The 22,602-nt window shown below is 42.5% G+C and overlaps 1 protein-coding gene across 2 annotated transcripts in view; it reads right to left on the reverse strand.

Annotated features, from left to right (window-relative positions):
• Window positions 1–379: 379 nt before the first annotated feature.
• The window catches only part of LOC126480816 (neuroparsin-A), a 153,461-nt gene continuing 131,238 nt past the window's right edge, over window positions 380–22,602 (reverse strand). Inside the window, exon 5 of one of the 2 annotated variants that reach the window (XM_050104146.1) lies at window positions 380–711. In XM_050104146.1, coding sequence (XP_049960103.1) covers window positions 565–711 — 147 coding nt within the window. In that variant the 3' untranslated portion in view covers window positions 380–564. Of the gene's footprint in view, window positions 712–6,613; window positions 7,078–22,602 lie in introns of those variants that run through there. The other variant, XM_050104149.1, reaches the window with a different exon arrangement.

A 22,602-nucleotide genomic window follows, 5' to 3' on the forward strand; every position in this document is an offset into this window, starting at 1 on the left:
TTAATTTAAGTGCTATTTTCGCTCTTAATTGATCAAAGTTACCAGGTCATGGCTCTATCGTGCATCATACACACCAGGGCATTGTAACAACACTGGCTGTTTCGTAGTCAGATTACAGCAGATTTGTGTGCCTTGTCTCATCAATGTGTATTATGTTCATCAGGAAGTGTTTCCTCCGGTGATTAAGGGAAATAGGTAGACAGAAAGAGATGTATTAATCTAAACGAAAAAGACTTATTAGTGAACGTGTAGCAAATAATTTTTATTGTGCAAATATATCACAGAAGAGACCGAAAGTATCAATGTGATACACAAGTCTTTTTAACAAAATATAAACAAGACGGAATGAATGTAAAATAAGATTGCATTGCCAGGAAAGCAAAGAAAAATTAAATATTTTTCTTACGGAGGTAGTCAAATAATACGACACAAACATATTTGCTCAGTACAGGTACAATCAGTGACACGTAGGCGAAACGAATAAATAGAGGCGTGCAGCGTGGTGACGTGTCCGTGTGAGGTCCGACGCGTAATACTGGGAGCGGTGTCCGGGACGGCGGCCGACTAGCAGGAGTTGGGCGCTGCGCCCTCGAAGAAGAAGCACTCGAGGCTCTGCATGGAGCAGCCGCTGCACACGCCGCACCGGCAGTCCATGCCGTCGCCGCACTTGCCGTGCAGCTCGTAGGGCCCGCCGCACTTGTCTCCAGGACCCTGCGCACCACACAAACAGGCGCCCGTCAGGCCTCAAACCTGTGCACTTGGAAAATACAAGGGCTGAGCATTCTGTGGTACCGCAGAATCCTTCAGGAGCACATATTTCACTTCTACGCGGTCCCAAAATCTCAGAGAGGTAGCTGAACAGAGCTGGAGAAGAAGGCAGCTTCATGCTCCGTCTCCGAGTTCTCATCCCAACATGTATTTTTGGAACATACAAAACAGATTACTGTTTTACTACCATACAATCATCCAAAGTGCCTAATTCTCCTCTGGCTCATGAGTTCAAAGTCCCAAAATCTAGGAGAGACAGTTGGAGGAGGCTTAAGTGTTGCCAAAGTCAGAAGTTGGCTGTGTAATGCTGCTTCAAGTTCTCAACATCCTATCATCAACCTGTACACTAGAAGAGTAGAAGACTGAGCATACTGTGCTACCGTACAGCGCTTCAGGAGCCTCTAAGTCTCTTCGAACCAGATTGTATGAGATGCAAACATCTCGAGGAGGTAACTGGACATTAGAAGGCGGCTGCGCGGCTCATCCTGAAGTTCTCATTAGCCTGTTGTCATTCTGTACACTCGGAAGACACAAGAACTGATCCTGGGTCCGGCCATCCTGATATAGGTTTTCCGTGATTTCCCTAAATCGCTCCAGGCAAATGGTGGGATAGTTCCTTTGAAAGGGCTCGGCCGACTTCCTTCCTCGTCCTCTAATCTGATGAGACCGATGACCTCGTGTCTGGTCTCCTCCTCCAAAAACAACCCAACCCACAAGAACTGATAAATCCGTACTACTATAAAATCTTCCAGCAGTACCTATTTGTTCTCTGACCAATGTGACTGCGATCTCACAATGCAGGAGAGGCACCTGGATTGTGCTAGAGTGTTTAAAAGAAGGTGGCTGAATGATGCGTCCTCAAATTCTCGTTAGCCACTCATACTATCTACTAGCAAGACTAGATTGAGCATACTGTACTATTGTCTCGAACAGACAGTTCGACTGGACAAGAATATTGTGAAAGACGGCGGTTGCATGATGTGTCCTCATGTTCTCAAAATGGTTCAAATGGCTCTGAGCACTATGGGACTTAATATCTCAGGTCATCAGTCCCCTAGAACTTAGAACTACTTAAAACTAACCTAAGGACATCACACACATCCATGCCCGAGGCAGGATTCGAACCTGCGATCGTAGCGGTCGCGCGGTTCCAGACTGAAGCGCCTAGAACCGCTCGGCCACCATCGGCCGGCCTCATGTTCTCATCACTCCGCCATCAATCTGTATGAGGCCTGAGCAAACTACTCCTCCAGAAGGACCTACTGATCCTCTGATTCACGAACCTAAATTCCAAAAGTCTCGGAGACAAATTTGGATGGAGAGAGAGATAGAAAGCAGCTACGTGTTGCGTTCTATAGAGTGGCAAAGAGAATACTTCATGGCTCCACCAGTCTCCTCGGTGTTTCGCACCGAACTCTCCAACAAGTTCTCTCCCTTGGACATTCCTCCTTAGCTGAGTGGTCAGCGCATCTGACTGTCATGCAGTGGGCCCGGGTTCGATTCCCGGCCGTACTGCGGTTTTTCTCCATTCGGGGACTGTTGTGCTGTCCTTATCATCATTTCATAATTACCGACCGGCACGTGACCTAATGTGGCGTCGTCTGAAGACTTGCAACTCGGCAGCCGAACATGGTGGGAACTCCCGGCCATTAGTGCCATACGATCATTACATTACTGATAGAGTGCAAGCTCGATTTGAGCAAGAACGAGGCAGAAAACCAACCGTAGCAATTTTTAAGGAATCATCCCAGCGTTCGCTTTAAGTGATTCATTAGGCATAACTAAAAACATTAATCTAGATGACTGAACGGAGATTCCAATCTTACCCCTACAGAATAAGAGTTGTAAGTCTTTAGCGTAACACAATCTTGCTTCATAAACTCAGACGGTGGTGGCAAGGCGATTAAAATTTTGTTCTTATGTTGTTCCTAGACTACGGCAATATTTTTTTCCGTAAGAAGCTCGTTCTAGAAAGACCAGTGTCTGTTATGCACTCAGACTACCGACATTTGCTGTTATGCAATCAAAGAATGAGAACATCAACACAGTCTATCTGCATTCAGAAGAAATGTAACCGCGTGCTCTGAAAGTATCACGCAGGTGGTATGTAATTGATCAGCTACGTACGTAACGCTCAGTTTCTGCAGTCTCCTAGTCTACATTGTCGGGTAGACTTGTCAATACTGTGGTGTTGGCTGCTACTGAAGACATTGCCGTGACTGTATGAGTCTGTATATTAGAGATCCTATGGTTAAACAACACTCCACAACAAGTTTTATAATAGTTTCACGTGACTACAATGTTGGCGGATGAAAATGTTTCTTTTCCTAGAAAAAATTTGAAGTTCCTGTATTATTTATGTGTACTATAGTTAATACACGATTAATATGGGCATGATCATTCGAGCGACACACATCGTTAGTCATTTCATGAGCACATAATTACAAAAATGGCGGAATCTTCAGTCGGCATCCAGAGGTCACTGCTCAGCTGCTGATTTATCTAGAAGGACAACGACTAAATTAGTCAACAGCACTGCACCTTCTTAGCTGGCGTGCTGATCTCTTGCATAAGTACACCCTGCAGTCGGATGCCAGTACGTAGAAGCCAGTCTCTGTAACATTGCGAAAGTTAATGGAAGCTGGCTGTAAAGTCTCTTGGTTCCATCAGTGATCTGTTAACCTAGATGACAAATTATCTGTGTTGAGTCATCCTTCTGAGAGTTCCTGAGATGATCTGATGGTAACACATCTCTCCTCCAGCATCTTTCGCGCCCCTCGAGTATCTCCTGTAAAGTATGGCAATTAAAAAAAAAATATAACAGCGTTCTCAGCTGATGGTGCACATACAGCAGGAAACTTCGAAAAATTTCTCTTCCGTTATCGTCTGGATCTGCCTGCACTTAGGTGGCAGCTTCTGGCTGAAGAAAGTCAGCTGGATTAGAAATGTTTCTGAATCTATTAGTGACCGTGGCAGATGACGAAGAATCATCAAGGCAGAGGAGTAGGAGGATTAGGATTTAACGTCGCATCGAAGAGGAGTTTATTAGGTATGAAGGACAGGTTTTGAATGGACAAGGAATGGGGGAGGCAACCGACTGTGTCATATGCAAAGAAACCATCTTGACATTCACCTTAACTGATTCAGGAAAATCATGGAAAAACTAAATCTATATTGGAACCCTCTACCTGTGTCTTAATCACTATGCCACCTTGCTCGATTCGAGACAGAAAAGATTGCGAGCAAGTGGCCTCAGCTGATTGTTCGTCAAAAGGTAATGGAGAAGGCAGTCTATATAATGTGGAAGGGAGAAACTGTTGATCAGGTAGGATCATATTCCTTCTGCCATTGTTCTTGTTGGTTAATTGTTGTACTGGGGGGAGCTGTTTAACTCACTTCCTACAGTACTGATGGAGATATTAGATTTCTAAGTGGTGCGTTTAAAAAAACTGTGACCAGGTCAGGCAAGTATCAGTGTTGGAGTCTGATGCATTGTCGGGAAAATGGGTAGTGTGTACCACAAAATTATGATGTAAGGATATCGGGCGATGTGGAAGTAGAAGTTTATGCGTTGAACTTGTACACTTTGCTGCTTGATTGTCTTCATCCGAGAAGATTATCGTGTAAAAGCAAAGTGGCAAACGCAGTCTAGTTCTACTGCCAAAACCTCATGTTTTATTTTAAATATAATTGTGAGTGTGCGAAGAAATCCTTTAGGAACTATCAAGTACAGTGTTTTAATATTCTTTCTTTACTGCGGGTGTTGACACAGCCCTCGGCAAGAGCTAAGGAAAAACGAATAGTATAAGTTTTTATGTCTACGGATATGAGTTACTTAGAACTTACCAGGGCTAATCATAAGCTTTTATTTATCGTCTAGAAATTTGTAGTTATTCAGTTATTTGTGTGGTTGTTTGCAGGTGCATGTCTGCAGTTCTGGAGCGCACTGAAATCCCCCCCCCCCCCCCTATAGTACCATAGCATGCCGCTTCAGGAGCCAAAACGAAGTGTGCAGCTCATTGATAAACTAGAGTATCCTGCCATAATTCGTTTTCGGCAGCAATGGACTCTTTCATCTTTGTCGGCCAATTAAAAAGACTTCTGAATCGTCTAGCCTGGCCTGACATAGCTGCAACATTTCCGCTGTTGCGGAAAACGAATTATGACACGATACTCTACTCTGACTCTACTATTACTTTGCTATGGCTTCTCTAGTGGCACACCACGGTACTGTACCGGGGGAAATTCAAAATATGGACGTATACCTACGGAAAACAAAAAAATTGATCATGTAACTTTATTTTTCGAGGTATAATTTAAATTTTATGACTGCCTCTCGTGTGTATTACGGTGGTATAATCTGGCGTATTAACCATGGGCGTGTGCTATTCCCAGGCGTTTGCTCAGAAGAAATTTGTTTTAGATTGTGATAATAATCTGTAGGCTGTAAAATGTAAATTTTCTCTGCAGGAAATGTCACAATTAATTTAATGTTCCGGGCTATAATGGCGTGGCCGAATGGATTTCACATTTAAACCCATGGTTTCGTCCCGATCTGTGGACATTTTCAAGGGGGATCGTAGCTTCTTTGAGTGTTCGACTCACAGTCTAGCTCGCTACTGACTGCAGTAAAATTCCGTTTATGCGTGTTTCCGCGCAGTGGCATGACGTCACTTGTTGTGAGTACCCCAGCGTAATTGGACGTTGTCGATTGCCGTCATTCGCTGTTGCTATGGTAGCTGAGTCTTACCGACACGGTAGCTCAGCGTGTTCAGTCAGAGGGCTGCTAACCCTCTGTAATAAAAAAAAACTGAGTAAAGTGATCAACGATCAACTTGAACGGTTGTCTTGTGACGTCCGCCCACACCAAACGCAACGAACAATACCGAACAAAATGGAAAATAAAAGTGGTCAGCGCGACGGAATGTCATACCTAGCGGCCCGGGCTCGATTCCCGGCTGGGTCGGAGATTTTTTCCGCTCAGGGACTGGGTGTTGTGTTGTCCTTGTCATCATCACTTCATCCCCATCGACACGCCAGTCGCCGAAGTGGCGTCAACTCGAACGACTTGCACCAGGCGACTGGCCTACCCGACGGGAGGCCCTAGCCACACGGCATTTCCATTTTTGCTGTTGCTATCAGCCGGCCGGGGTAGCCGAGCGGTTCTAGGCGCTACAGTCTGGAACCGCGAGACCGCTACGGTCGCAGGTTCGAATCCTGCCTCGGGCATGGATGTGTGTGATGTCCTTAGGTTACTTAGGTTTAAGTAGTTCTAAGTTCTAGGGGACTGATGACCTCAGAAGTTAAGTTCCATAGTGTTCAGAGCCATTTGAACCATTTTTTGTTGCTATCATCTGTGGTGGAAGGCTGGTACACGTCTTCTTCTTCTTCTTCTTCTTCTTCTTCTACATCTACCATGGGGTGATAGCAACAGCAAACGACGGCAATCGGCAGTGGCCAATTGTGCTCGGATATTCAAAACCTGTGACGCCATGTCACAGTGTGGAAGCACGTGTAAACGGAATATTGTTGCAGTCAGTAGTGAGCCAGGGTGTGTATCGGGCACTCAAAGAAGCTACGAGCCCCCTTGAAAATGTCCTCCACAGATGAGGACGAAACATTGGGTTTAAATGTGAAATCCATTCGGTCATGGTATAATAGACTGGAAAATTTTACGAATTGTGAATCTGTAGGCTGTCGTACTTGACTTTTGGGTGAAAGCGTACCCACATGGGGAGAATAAGATACAGTATGATAGAAGTGGGAAACATCTATAGAGGAAACTGGATGTGGGGAATTTTAAGACAAGAAACAGAAGGCCAGAAGCAAAGAAAAAGGCAGGAGATTTCGTTGCTTCAAAATATAATTTTTTATTCAGTCAGTGATTCAGAGGCAGTCGGGTATCAATGTGATACACACAGCAGGACAGTTACATGACGCAACCAAATAAACAGCACTTTTACTGGAACTTAAACAAATGGGAAAGACAAAACGCAAGTCTACTTCGTAGAACACAAACGGCACTGTACAAAATAAATAGACTAGATTGAGATCGCGTGACAAAACAGGAACGAAGCAGGGGCGTCGGCGAGGGGTGGGCTGTGTCACCGCCGGCGCCCCCTGTAATACTGATGCCAGCCGGAGAAGACGCCGCGCCGCGCCACGCCGCGCCGCCTATGGACAGGTGGTCGGGGTGCTGAAGTCGGAGTAGCACTGGAGCGTGTGCATCGAGCAGCCGGTGCAGCGGCCGCAGTTGCACCGCAGGCCGTCCCCGCACTTGACGAAGTCGTTGCAATGCTCGCTAGGACCCTGAAACCCAACGCCGTCGGTCACGTGAGGTGTAGGCTGGTGACGTATGCACCTGCTCAGTGGAACACACTCGCCTGGTTACCAGCACCTTGCGAACACGCTACCCCACCTGCAAATTAGCTAAGGCCAGCGTGAGGAGTTTAAGCATACAAGAAGCTTGGTGTTAACACAGAATACAAGTTCTCAGACCTAAATAACATAAATAACTGTTGCAACACGTGAGGCAATACTGACTTTACGACTTATCTTAGAAGAAAGATTAAGGAAAGGCAAACCTACATTTCTAGCATTTGTAGACTTAGAGAAAGCTTTTGATAATGTTGACTGGAATACTCTCTTTCAAATTCTAAAGGTGGCAGGGGTAAAATACAGGGAGAGAAAGGCTATTTACAATTTGTACAGAAACCAAATGGCAATTATAAGAGTCGAAGGACATGAAAGGGAAGCAGTGGTTGGGAAGGGAGTGAGACAGGCCTCTCCCCGATGTCAATCAATCTGTATATTGAGCAAGCAGTAAAGGAAACAAAAGAAAAATTCGGAGTAGGTATTAAAATCCATGGATAAGAAATAAAAACTTTAAGGTTCGCCGATGACATTGTAATTCTGTCAGAGACAGCAAAGAACTTGGAAGAGCAGTTGAACGGAATGGACAGTGTCTTGAAAGGAGGATATAAGATGAACACCAACAAAAGCAAAACGAGGATAATGGACTGTAGTCGAATTAACTCAGGTGATGCTGAGGGAATTAGATTAGGAAATGAGACACTTAAAGTAGTAAAGGAGTTTTGCTATTTGGGGAGCAAAATAACTGATGATGGTCGAAGTAGAGAGGATATAAAATGCAGACTGGCAATGGCAAGGAAAGCGTTTCTGAAGAAGGGAAATTTGTTAACATCGAGTTTAGATTTAAATGTCAGGAACTCGTTTCCGAAAGTATTTGTATGGAGTGTTGCCATGTATGGAAGTGAAGTGCGGGCGATAAATAGTTTAGACAAGAAGAGAATAGAAGCTTTCGAAATGTGGTGCTACAGAAGAATGCTGAAGGTTAGATGGGTGGATCACATAACTAATGAGGAGTTATTGAATAGAATTGGGGAGAAGAGAAGTTTGTGGCATAACTTGACAAGAAGAAGGGACCGCTTAGTAGGACATGTTCTGAGGCATCAATGGATCACATATTTAGCATTGGAGGGCAGCGTGGAGGGAAAAATCGTAGAGGGAGACCAAGAGATGAGTACACTAAGCAGATTCAGTAGGATGTAGGTTGCAATAAGTACTGGGAGATGAAGAAGCTTGCACAGGATAGAGTAGCATGGAGAGCTGCATTAAACCAGTTTCAGGACTGAAGACCACAACAACAAATAACATTATTGGGTGATTAAGCCGCATTGTACACCGAGTAATGGGATAGCGATATGCACTTATACAGATGATGGCACCGTCATGTACACAAGGTATAAAAGGATAATGCATTGTGGAGCTGTCATTTGTACTCAGGTGATTCATGTGAAAACGTTTCTGACGGCGTTACATCCGCACTTCGGGAATTAACAGACTCTGAACACACAACGGTAGTTGGCGGTAGATGCATGGGGCATTTCATTTCTGAAATTGTTAGGAAAGTCAATATTCCGAGATCAAGAGCGTGCCGAGAATACCAAATTTGAAGTATTACCTCTCATCATGGGCAGCACAGCGATTTTTTTTGGCTTACTTAACGACCGAGAGTTGTCAGTGCCAACAGACAAGCAACACTGCACGAAATAACTGCAGAATCAATGTAGGACGTACGAAGAACGTATCCGTTAGGATAGTGGGGCGAAATATGTCAACAACTGTCTATGGCAGCAGTCGATCGACGCGCCTCTCTTGGGCTCGTGACCATACCGCCTGGATCCTGGACGACTGGAAAACCGTGACCTGGTCAGATGAGCACCGATTTCAGTTGGTGAGAACTGATAGTGCGGATCGTGAGTGGCGCATACCCCACAAAGCCGTGGACCCAAGTTGCCAACAAGGCACTGTTCAAGCCAGTGGTGGCTCCATAATAATTTGGGCTGTGTTTACATGGAATGAACTCGGTCCTTTGGTCCAAGTGAACCGATCATTACTGTAAATCATTATGTTCGGCTAGATGATGGGATTTCTATGGATGGTAGTGCGCCATGTCACCGGGCTACAATTCTTTGGTTTGAAGAACATTCTGAACAGTTTGACCGAATGATTTGCCCACCTAGATCGCCCGACGTGAGACAGAGAAGTCAGTTGTTCACAAATTCATGTACTGCAACACTTTCGCAATTATGGACGTATATACAGACAGAGGCAGCATGGCTCAATATTTCTGCAGTGGACTTCCAACTTAATGAGTCCATGCCACGTCGAGTTGCTGCACTTTGCGGGGCAAAAGGAGGTCCAACACGCTATTAGGGGGTATCCATGACATTTGTCACCTCAGTAATATTTATAGGCACTTCTAGTGCAACTTAAAATCATGCAGAAGAACGACAGGTGGTCACGAACGTGTCCCATCTGCAGCCTGCTGATTCGGTCTTCTTCGCACTCGGACAACGTTTTATACTCCACTGGACAAATCAGCCCTTTGTTGTAGCTTCTTTCTAAAGAGAACCTTGCTCCTTGAGTCTCTCAGACTCGTGGGCAGCTCAGTAATACGCATTCCCACTTCGCATTGTCTTGTAGGCTCAGCCATTGAATGCATAGAAGCACAATTCCCTGTTCGATTTAAGGATACCAGGACCAGTCTACCAAGGCGATTGATTGAGGCTTCTTTTGGACATAAATTCTAAGCTCTTGTAGCCCATTGGTAGTTTTAAGTTGATACAGATAGCCGATAAAAGCAATCTGAGGGCAACGTTTGCAGGTCCCTTGAATATTCCACGTTCAGTGGGGAAGTGCCTCCACACTTCTCCCTCCATCCTCACCCTGATTCCGTTCCATTGCATGTCACTCTGTATCAGTACCCTACACGAATGGTCATGCAGAATGCCTGGGAATCTGCATGGAGAGCAAGTTTCTCCCTCAGACTTCTGCACCATTTGCGTAACAACGAAGGTGCTTGGGATAGGAGTGTCTTCCAAGCAAACGGGCAATGTATGTAATTCAAGCAAATGTGGCAGAACTAATGAAGATATTACCCGAGGAGAAATACCGGTTAAGCAAATTGCTGTACCGTTACCGACATGTGTTTTCACCACATCTGGATGAAATAAGACAATTTTATTTTGAATTTAAAGTGAAACTTAACTTGACTTTCTCCATTAAACGATACCCAATCCCACCAGAAAAGAGGGAGGCGGTGGCTAAGGAAGTCCAATGCATGCTGTATGGATACGTCACAGAGCCAACAATAAGCCGCTACAGTAACCTCATGGTGACTACTTTCAAGAACGATGAAACAATGCGGTTAGCTCTCGAATTTCGGAAGCTGAATCAAATCGTGGGGGAGGACAGAAACCGGCCAGAATTAATAGATGAAGTCTTAAGAGATTTCACAGGGGACAAATGCTAATTAGTCTCGATATTACATCTGGGTATTGGAAGAATAAGTTAACATAGGCTTTCTGACAACGCACAGCTTTTCTGGAGGAGAAAGGTCTTACCAGTTTACGAGGTTACCACTTGCGCCACTTGTAAGAGTTATGGAAGATGTGTTGGGTCTCAGCCTAGAAAGTAAGGTCATCACCTGAATATAGGACATAACTAACTCCACACAAAATGTGTGGTAAACAAAACGTATCGAGCCTCATTGTGTAACTTCACTGTATGGAACACTACTAGGACAGGTATCACAAGAAATGGAAGATAGAGCAGTGATTGTGGACTAACAACAGTTTGTATCTGGGCGAAGGCGTACGAAAGTTTTCGGTGACATAATCTGTTGAGAGGGAATAATGTCCGATCCCAACAAATTCAGTGCAGTATGCTACATTTAAGTAACCTTCACTGTACTTCAGGTATGTTATTTTACGGGAATAGTGGGATCCTACAGGCAGATTATCAGCCCTCGCGCCAGCCGGGGTGGCCGAGCGGTTCTAGGCGCTACAGTCTGGAACCGCGCGACCGCTGCGGTCGCAGGTTCGAATCCTGCCTCGCGCATGGACGTGTGTGATGTACTTAGGTTAGTTAGGTTTAAGTAGTTCTAAGTTCTAGGGGACTGATGACCTCAGAAGTTAAGTCCCATAGTGCTAAGAGCCATTTGAGCCATCAGCCCTCTCCAGGAAGAACGTTTCTTGTAAGTGGATAGAGCTATTGAACAGGAGTTTCGTAGGATCAAGGAGGACTTAGGCAATGCATGAGTTTTAGCTCATCGTGATCTTGCGCAGCCGTTTAATCTTACGACGGACAGTTTCTGTTGCGGACTCAGTGAAATGCTCTGGAAGATGAAATGGGACAGTGCTATGGAAGATGAAATGGGCAGGAACACAAGTCTATAGCGTTTGCGAGATGGATGCTGTATAAGAGCAAGAGGGATTATTCCTAAATCAAGCTCAAAGCATTACCCATCATATAGATAAGCACCGTGTTGACGTTTATTAGCAATTGAGTTACTTATAGGAAGTATTTGCCACTACAGATGTTTAGATATAGGAGTAGCATGTGAGTAACTATGAATGTATTAGGATAATCGCAGGAGAAAACTTTATTTGGTATTCTGTGATCTCAAAGTAATAAAAATATATTTTGTTGTTCAGTGGTAAACAAAACGTATCGAGCCTCATTGTGTAACTTCACTGGATGGACTTCGATATGAAGATCAGCTGAATTTTCTTTCATTCTTTTCTTAGTATTTCACAACTACAAATTGATTTGGCACATGGCCTCGCACTCTTGGCAACCTGTGGGGCAGTGTGCGAGGCAAATGAAGGTGCTCACCCAAACAGGTGCTGGTACTAAGAAGAAAGAACTTATTTCCTCCTCTCGACCATCCAACACACACACACACACACACACACACACACACACACACGCACACGCACACGCACACACACACACACACAAGAATGACAACAGTTACCTCACAAACAATAGCTCAGCTGGAACAGGATGGTCGGAAACAGTGTGAGAACGTTGTAAGGGTGTTTCTCGGTAGGTTGTGCTAAGAAATAATTACTGGGGATAAAATTCGAAACACTGCCCCGTTTCCGAGTTAATTAGCCTTGAGGTTTGCCAACCAGACCGCCTCGCGCGCAAATTCAAGCTGCTCCCTGGAGACGGTGTCGCCAAACATGCTTATCGTTTGGTTTCCTAAAGCTGAACAAGAGAGCGAGACAAAAACTGGACCTGGGACAGTAATAAGGATCGAACCCGAGCCAAAGACGGAGTGGTCTCGTGCTCTGTCATCTACGCTATGAGAACAACTGACTGTATCTGGTGGGCTGCTTGAATGTGCTCGCGCCACGGCCTGATTGGCTACCTTCAATGCTAATTAGCTCGGAAGCGGTGCAACGTATCAAATTTTTCCTTAACATTTATTCCTCAACACAATACACTGCAACACCCTTAAAAGCTTTTCAGACTGTTTTGACCACCCTGTACATTCGAAAAAATCAGAATAACCATTCCGAATTCGCCTTAAGTGACATACAGCAACTATGCAAAACTTAAATTTTTATTGAGACTTCCTAATATCGAATCCTTTGGAAGTAAGTTTTGTCAGAAAGAATATGTCCTTAATAGTAGGTCTAATGTAAGAGTGATATTTTTATGTGCTTCTGCGAGATATCAAATAATTTTATTCCTCAGACGTACACAATTGTTCTGCCAATGACAGACATGTCTCTAAACTGTCGGAAGTATCATCAAAAGCGTCTCGCCGTTAGTGTGTTAAAAAAAGTGGTTCAAATGGCTCTGAGCACTATGGGACTTAACATCTATGGTCATCAGTCACCTAGAACGTAGAACTACTTAAACCTTACTAACCTAAGGACATCACACAACACCCAGTTATCACGTGGCAGAGAAAATCCCTGACCCCGGTTAGTGTGTTAGTTCCTGAAGAGTTTCAGAAATTTCATTTTATCAGTGCACTCTGATAAGTGCATACGAAATTGAACGGTTGTTCGCAGAAAGATTATTTTTGATTTATCACTGAGAGTTTGTGATTCCGTGCTACCTATGATGGCGACTAACTGTTAACTAAAGCACACAGGAAAATGACCACTGTGTTTTCCTTTGTGTCCAGTGACATACATAAATATCTGTAAATACTGAAACTTCGTCCCTACATGAACTTTTGTCTTGGTATGCCCTCGTTAGTTTCTAATGGATCCCTGTTAATAGAAAACTGTTTGTAATCTGCTAGTTCTTAAACAGATACATAAAGTTGTAGAGTAGCCTATTTGTGTGAAGAGTTACAGATTTTGCTTTGGTTGTATCCTGAATTTAATTTAGACACGAAAGAATCTTTTGAAATAAACGGAGAAAAATATTGAGAGTACATGCATATCCAGACAACTACAATGGAAACTCGCTATACCTCTTCTAGGAACACACGGGCCTCCGGAAAGGGCTTTTGTATAAAGTCACGCCTGTATCATAGAATAACAGAGGGCTATCAAAATCCATGGACAAGGTGCCTATTCTTTTTAATTCAGGTTCCACGTGATGCTTAACAGACAGGACAAAGTAATGGAGCTACAGCTGAATCAAGCCGAAGTATTGACTTTAGTGATCTATTTACTTTCTCAGATCTGTCGCGATTCTTTCATTTCCAATACCAATTAGAGGCACAATTTTGATACTTCTGTTACTTCATGACACATTATAATGAGCGTCAGAAAAACATCATATCTCAAGTAACGACGACATATATCGAGGAGTAAGAAAGACCCAAATATAAACACACTATTTGTAAATTTTAGTCACATTATTGTGTTCGAATCAAGTTGTAAATTAAGCTCAGATTTTCTGATAGCTTCCATGATAATGATTCATAACTGAATCTCCTCAGTTTACTGTCTTTTGCAAAGTGTTCTAGAATATGAGACAAGAGAGAAGTTTACTAAGAAAGTTGATGAGTGAAATCATCACATCACTGATGACAGTGATGAAGCAGATGTACCTAACAAATTTTCTCCTCCTCTACCACTTAGCCCTCACTTTCGCTGGCAAACGAAACAGGGATATTATCTACTCTAATACCCCTGAAACATCTCACTCGTCAGTTCCGCGAAGTAGGGGACAATGTTACGTTAGAGAGTATTAAACAGTTAAATGAATAGATGTGAGACCGCATAAATGTATTGAGTATGGGAAGTAAGAGACGGTAATACCGTTGTAGTTCCTAAACAGAACAGTGTAAATTTTTCGTCACAGACGTCGTCAATGATCGTTTGTCACGATCACCCAACACAACCCTTCATCCGCATGATGTTTTTCCGCTTTACCTGTATGCGGCATAAATCTCCGATAGGGTGCCTGTTGAAACAGGGAACACTTCGGCTACCTTGATTGCCGAAGCACCTACTATACAGGCACAATCTGCATACATTCGAATTCGCTTAACTCCGACATAATGCACTCACAACTACACAGAATACAATTCTGGCCCCGGCTGACACTTGCAACATTTTGAGGGCACTGCACGGGCGTCGTTCGCGGTCAAAAACAACAACGCAAGCTGCAGGCGTGCATGTAAGTTCAAGCATGTATGTATCGCCGTGTGCTCAAATTTTTATCCAGCCCCTGCGCACTAGTGACTCGTGGAGGCTGTGGACTACACTTAAAACAGCTGAGTTGCTCCGGAAGTACAGTGGGTATCGTATAAACTGTTGCGTGTATCGTGTGTTCTAGGTCAGTTCTGTAAGATCAAACTTAACATGTTCTTATTCGTTTTAATTGATTTCAAGATGGTCAATATTTGAATGAAACGGTAATCTTTACAATGCAAATGTGACAGAAGACTTCAGTAAAAAATATCAGAACAGAAAAGAAACAGTCTCGATCTAGTGAACACCACAACTGCAGAAGTTAATTGTCTCTGTGTTTAGATAAAGCACCCTTGAGTATTACATTACAATCTAGCACTGAAAAGTACGAAAACACGGGTGAAAGTAGAAAACAGAGTAGCTACGACTTCGGAATCCATGTTGCAAAGCTCCAAAGGCCATCGTTGGGAAAATAGGACACATCTGTCGTAAGATAACAAGTTCAAATTTCGTATTAGGTGCATTTGTTCTCGATTCAAGTTGAGGGGTCTCGTCATCGCTACAGGGGACTGCTAACATTCTGTCAGCTTTCGAGAACCTCTCAACACATTCGTCTTAGGAGCAACGACAGAGTGATAATCACTACAAAACATTTAAACGTCAAACTGTAAACGTTTACCGTATTCGGACTTTAACAGTTACTTGAACGGTGTTGTTACTAAAGCTCCGTTGCCAACAAGAGTAAATAGGTTTCGATAAAATAGTAATATATGCGAACTACACTGTGCTGTGGTTTCCACTTATTTGGCATTCTGCTATTGTCATTGTATTATTGCTTTTTTCTTCGACTGTAAATGGTTGTGTACAAATACTAAATCATCATCGTATTCTGCTAAGTAATTGTAGTGATGGCGACACTGCAATTATGAATTCGCTTTAGAAACACGTCAGCAACTACACTGAGGTGATACAGTCATGGTATAGCGATATGCACATATACAGATGGCGGTGGTGTTGCGTACACAAGGTATAAAAGTGCTTTGGAAGAGTTGTCATTCGTACCCAGGTGATTCATGTGAAAAGGTGTCCGACTTGGTTACGGCCGCACGACGGGAATTAATAGACTTTGAACGCGGGTTGGTGGTTTGAACTAGGCGCATGGGACATTCCATCTGCATTGTCAAGAGTGTACCGAAAACACCAAATTTCAGGCATTACCTCTCACCACGGACAACACAGTGGCCGACGTCCTTCACTTAACGACCAATGGCAGCGGCGTTTCCGTAGAGTTGTGAGTGCTAACAGACAATAACTACTGTGTGAAATAACCACAGAAATCAATGTGGGACGTATCCGTTAGGACAGTGTGGCGAAATCTGGCTTTTCAAAGTCAGACGACCGACATGAGTGTCTTTACCAACAGCACGACATCCCCTGCAGTGCCTCTCGTTGGTCTGGTCGGATGACCCCAGATTCCAATTGGTAAGAGATGGTGGTAGGGTTCGAATGTGGCGCAGGCCCCCCGAAGCCGTGGACCCAAGTTGTCAACAAGGCACTCTGTCTCCATAATGGTGTGGGCTGCGTTTACATGGAATGGAACGGATCCTCTGGCCACACTGCATAAATCATCAATTAGAAATGGTTACGTTTGGCTACTTGGAGACCATTTCCAGCCATGCATGCACTTCATGTTTCCAAACAACAGTTCAATTCTTTTTTAACAATGTGCCATGTCACCGGCTCACAATTATTCGCTACTGGTTTGAAGAACATTCTGGACAGTTCGAGCGAATAATTTGGCGACCCATACCTCCCGATATAAATCCCATCGAACATTTATGGGACATAATCGATAGGTCAGTTCGTGTACAAAATTGTGCGCTGGCAACACTTTCGCAATTGTGAACGGCTATAAAGGTAGGATGGCTCAATATTTCTGCAGGGGAGTTCCAATGACCTGTTGAGTCCATGCAACGTCGATTTGCTGCAGTAAGCCGGGCAAAAGGAGATCCGACACGATATTAAGAGGTATCCCGTGGCTTCTGTCACCTCAGTACACCTCACTGTGAGCATAATGTCCATAGCCTATCACAATATTTTTTCCCCACAAAGGAAATGATTCGTGCCATTTCTGTACAACCTGTTTTTCTGTTACAGATTATATCATTTTAACTTGTACCTCCCCAAATATCAACATCAGACTAACACGAAGGAATATATAAATTTATGAGTCCAGTAGCTATCCGACTCTGTGACTGAGCTCCATCTGTCGCGGTGAAGCAGCTTCCGGTTCGAATCCTATGAATGAAAAATTTCGCTTAGGGAACTCTAGTGCGAAGAAAGGAAAGCCATCATGCAGTTTATATATACCCTTCGAAAGAACAGTAAAAACTCATGAGAATTTGATCAAATAGAATCAACGACGAGCTTATTTATTGAAATCGAGGAAAACAGTCTATGTGCCCGCATGGAATTTCAACCAACCTCCTCGCCTCATCGAATACAATAACGTAGCATTGTACATGGGCTCATCAAAATCGCCTGGTTTTCATCGCTCTTGATACATAGTGTCCTATAGGAATGGGCAGGATAAGTATCAAACATGAGCGAAAGCGTAATTGTCTCATACCAAAGACTAAAAAATTATTCAGTCTACGAGCATTAACAATACGGTAATTATGGATTTTTTATGGCAGACTGAAACATTATGTCTGTGTCAACAAGATATTTCTACGACTCGGATGCCAGTGAGAGGACTAAAATAATCGTCTTTTCTTTCCATTCAACAAGATTTTGTAAAGCCATGGAAAGTGTAAAATTTTCACAACTGGACAGCGCGTCCCTACAAAGCTCAGTGTTTCTTTTTTATCTTTTTTTACTACTCTTATGTAATTTCTCTAGTGCATTCTCATGGTAGTTAACTGAGTCAACATTTTTATTGGTGTTTGTTTACACTGTAGAAAAGTTTACGGTATTCAGCTCTCAAATATGTAAAAGAAGAAGAGGTTACCAAAGCCCTACAAATATCGCATACAACCAAGAAAAGAAGAGTTATGAGTGCATGCGAGCAAATGGAAATTTAACGCATGCTAAAAGAGAGCAGAGTAGTTACACACACACACACACACAAAAAAAAAAAAATGAAATAGTTCATGTGTCCAGAGTATCTCGATTTCTGCCCTTTATCGATATCAATACGGGCAAGATGTACATCTACCCATTCCTGAGACAATGGGGTCTTAGCAGGCAGTCGAATAACAAATGACAAAAAATCTCATTTCCGTGCGATATAATTACAAATTAACAATTTTCGGATTTTTCCTTTATTTGTACTGCGAAACCTCACTTCTTGCCAAATTTTATGATCCTACGTCAACGGAAAGTTCCCTATAGGTTCAAACGGCTCTGAGCACTATGGGACTTAACTGCTAAGGTCATCAGTCCCCTAGAACTTAGAACTACTTAAACCTGACTAACCTAAGGACATCACACACATCCATGCCCGAGGCAGGATTCGAACCCGCGACCGTAGCGGTCGCGCGGTTCCAGACTGTAGCGCCTAGAACGGCTCAGCTACTCCGGCCGGCGTCCCTATAGTTTTTGAGGGTTAAATTGTTTGAACCGCCAAGGGTCCGTAGAACTTAGTACGTGATATATATTTAAACTTGATTCACTTACCCGTTCCTGAGGAAAACGGGTTTTAACAGACGGACAGAGTCAGACAACAAAATACAAAACAAATTTTTTTTTGTGTTATATAATTAAAATTTGAAATTTACGTGTTATTTCCTTTACTTTCACTGCGCTTGTTGCCAAATTTCATTATTATAGGTGAACGACTCCCCTGCAATTTTTGATGAGTGAGTCTCCGAGTATCAAAATACGTGACAGAAATGAAAGTATCTTTTGTTTACATTCACGTAGAAGCTTATATTTGTTACATCGTCAGGGGAATATAGACCTTAATATGTGACCTGAATTTCTATGTGATACCTCAACCCGTTCATGAAAAAATAGGGTCTTAACAGATAAACGGACGGACAGACAGATAACAACAATTTTTGTATTACAATAAAAATTTACAATTTTTGGATTCCAGGTCAACCGAAAGTACCCTATAGGTTTTGATGAGTTTCCGAGTCTCAATAAATGGCCGTATCTTTTTATAGCTTTGACTTAGAAGCTTCCGTTCCTTACATCATCAAAGGACTGTAGACTTTATTGTGTGACGTTAACTTGGACTTGATACGACTGCTTGTTCCTGAGGAAAAGGGTTATTAACAGTCGGACGGACAGACAGACGAAAGGAGAAAAAAAGTGATCCTGTAAGGGATCTGCTAGTATCGATTGAGGTACAGAACCCTAAAAACGGTATTAAGTAACATGAAATTTTTACGGAAATTTGGCCGAGTATTCGATGAAATAAAGTGGTTTATAGGGTGCAAATAAGCTCCCAGACAGTCTTAAATTACATGTGTTTTATCACATGACAGTTACAACCGCGTCAAGTTTGTAGAAATTTTACATCTCATTAAGTGAAAATTTTTATTTTTTAGTTTTGACTTGACGTAAGCATGACCGTTTTAGAGAGTACGAGGTGGAATACATGTACGATGATAATTTTAATATCGACAAAAGACACAGTAAAGCACCGTGATTCCAGCACATACCGATAGTTGCGAGCAGCTGAACACTGGAGACAGTTTGTCAGTATATCTCTGAACAGCTTACTGTAAACTGGACGGTGTCAAATGAACCCGGTTAGAACAATGTTCTGTTCAATGTATTACGTGTTTTAAGTTTGTGTACGTCTGCCACTGCAACAGAAATGTTACTTTGAAGCTTTGACAAGTATGGCACGTTGTTCTCGCTCGTGTTTACTACGACAGTTACGTATTAAAAAGACAGACGAAGATATGTATACATCAGTAAAGGGTGACGGTACGAACTGACGAATATAGGAGTATGTACGGGAAATGTTCACCTGGTTACATAACAGTGATTTTATAACATCCAGGATGGAAAGTAGAATTCTCTTTCGTTGCTTTCAAGCAGGGTGTTCTAATAGTGTAGTCTCCGTTGACAAACCTCACAAGCACGACTCGTTTTCTCCAAGCAATGTCCCGATATTCAGGCATAGAGCTTCCATATAGCTGGTATCAAAGGAGGATCTATATCATAGACCTCTTGAAACCTCTGCTACACTGTTACCTCTCCTGTTATTCGGTACACTCCGAACTACGGTGTTCAGATTCTTCAATATCCTGGAAAGCCTCTTCTACCAGATGCTTCATTGCAGACATAAATGGACAATTGATAATTAAGTATGAAGTAACGTTAACATTCATTACTATTCATTCCTTACAGCTCGCATTTATATGTATTCCTGTAACTAAATTCACTTGTTCAAATAAGAGCTGTTTCACATGTTTCTAAAATCAAGACCTGAGAAGTGGCTTACGAGTAGACGTGTAAGAATAGGAAAGTAAATACCAACCCTTTAAAAAGTGTATAATATGCTCAAAATATTTTTCGCATCACTTATCACTTATTTCACATGCGGAAATGTTTTATTAATGTTGAAAATGTTACGTTGTGCCCTGTTTCGGAGACGACGTGAAGCAGTACGTCTCTCTATAACTCGCTGAGTAAGTCAATACAAATTCCAGAAGACTGAAAGGACCTATCATCTCCAATTCACCTGACCTTAGTGAAGCACTACGGTGTTAAAACCAACCTTCAGATTGAGGGTATCCTTAATTTTCTTCAGAAACTGAAAATAATAAAATCAGATACGAAATCTGTATGCCACGAAGAAAAAACTGATGCTGATAATGCCAAACAACTTCATACTGGTAGTTTAGTGTTGTAGGAACACTAGTGTTGTAGGAGCACTAATTGAAAAACGTACTGCACTGTTATGTAATATGCGAGTCACTTATTAATTACCTAAGAGAGACTCATCAACAAAGAGCATCTAAGTTTCTACATAGAGAAAGAACAGTGATCAATAATTTTGCTCACAAACATTCCACGCAAGGGTGACTAAGTCTTTTATTGTGACAGTGAGTTTCGCTGCTGTGCTATATTCCCAATTTTTTCCTGTTGCTTGTTCTATTCCACCCCAGCACGCTACCCCTCATTGTGCAAATGCTGCAGGCTTAATTAGTCTCAAGACAGACGGGACAAATTCCTAGCGACTTTGTCGAGAGATGTACACTTCTTGTGCTATCGAAAGAGTGAAGTAGGATTTCGCGCTAAGAGCTACAGACACGAAGTTTGTGCCACTAATTTTCCGTGAATTAACAGCAGCTTCGTAGGTAGTCATGAACCTACTGCGTTATCACAAAATAAACTCTGATAATTATACGGCAGACACAGAGGCGAAACACGACGCATACATACAACATGATCATATAAGTTTCTCCGAGGAATTTATAGCATTGTAGTTAAACAAAAATTTTACAAAATTGGACAAATTTCAGGATCTGTTTCCTTAGACGAAAATAAAGGAACAAATGTCGGGAAACGTTTCATCTGGAGTTGTTACTGATACAATACTGTAAGGTTGCATATTTTCTGTTTGCAGTCGTCACCTAATGGGACTCTTCCACAAGTCGTGAACCCAAACTCAAATGACCAAGTTAGCCTCTTGCCTCTGCACAGAGTCACACATTAACTCATGAGGACATAAATTGCGTTACGCTTTTAAATATCTCCAAACTGCCCACAAGTTACAGGTAACGTTGGAAATATCTCCGTGTCATTTTCACAGACTAATTCTTTTAATTGACTCTACTGATAAAAATCAAAAGGATTTCTCTAGAGCGATAGAGCGAACATATAGGCCAACTGCTCATCTCTTCGTGGAGTGATCATTTCTGGTAATTTGAGGCCTGGCATACATTTAGTTTTCGTGTTCACTTGCTTGCCTTCACCCTATAAATTTTGATCCTACATACTTACTTGGTAGTAAGTGTTATGGTATCGCCTTCGCTATGAAGTGGTAGTGGTACCTCTAACGATATTTTTGCCACGTATTTCAATATCTGATAAGCCATGGATCAAAGTCTCTGTACAAGGGTAAAATTGTGGAAGTCAAATATTAATAATAGTATTTTGAAGAGCAGAAATGGTTAACCAGCTGTCCAAAGTGCATTTGATCTACTTTAGAAGCTTTAGAATGTACTGTTTATACTTTGAACAGTATGTAATCCACACCATATTTAGCGGCAGACAAATAGGGATGTTACAACTTGCAGAGATCAACATATCTGAATTAATAGATCCACTCATTATGTTAAAAAAAGGGGAAAAAGTGTTGACATGAAAGAAAAATACGGTAGGTTACGGTTTAAGTTACCTTCCATGGCATTCTGATCGGAGAAGAAGCTATTGCTCAGTTGCACGTGGATGGGGAAAATCGACTCATCAATCGAACTACCATGGGATTTATCTGAATTTGTTTACAGTTACCACAGGAAACTTAACTCTTGATGGACGTATGGAAATTTACTTTCGCGACTCCCGAATACGACTATAATGTGGCAATGAGTTGGGCATTTCGGTCGGCGAAACGAAACAATGAACTGTATCTTAAAGAAACGAACTTCTTCATACAAGTATGCTTTCGATTTTCTACTTCATGCAATCGCTGATTGGTTCCTTGTATTCCTTAATAATGGGTCATGCCTCCTACGGTGAACACGGATACTCTCATCAAGAGTGTAGCGAGGTAAGACTTCTATACACTGTGTGCTTTGTATAAAATCCTAAACTAATATGACAACACACCATTCATCATCGTCATCATCATCTTGCACGGCTCCCTTCACTAGCAGGGTCTGCTTTGAAGAGA

Source organism: Schistocerca serialis, chromosome 5, assembly GCF_023864345.2.
Source record: "Schistocerca serialis cubense isolate TAMUIC-IGC-003099 chromosome 5, iqSchSeri2.2, whole genome shotgun sequence".
NCBI classification, from domain to species: Eukaryota; Metazoa; Arthropoda; class Insecta; order Orthoptera; family Acrididae; genus Schistocerca; species Schistocerca serialis.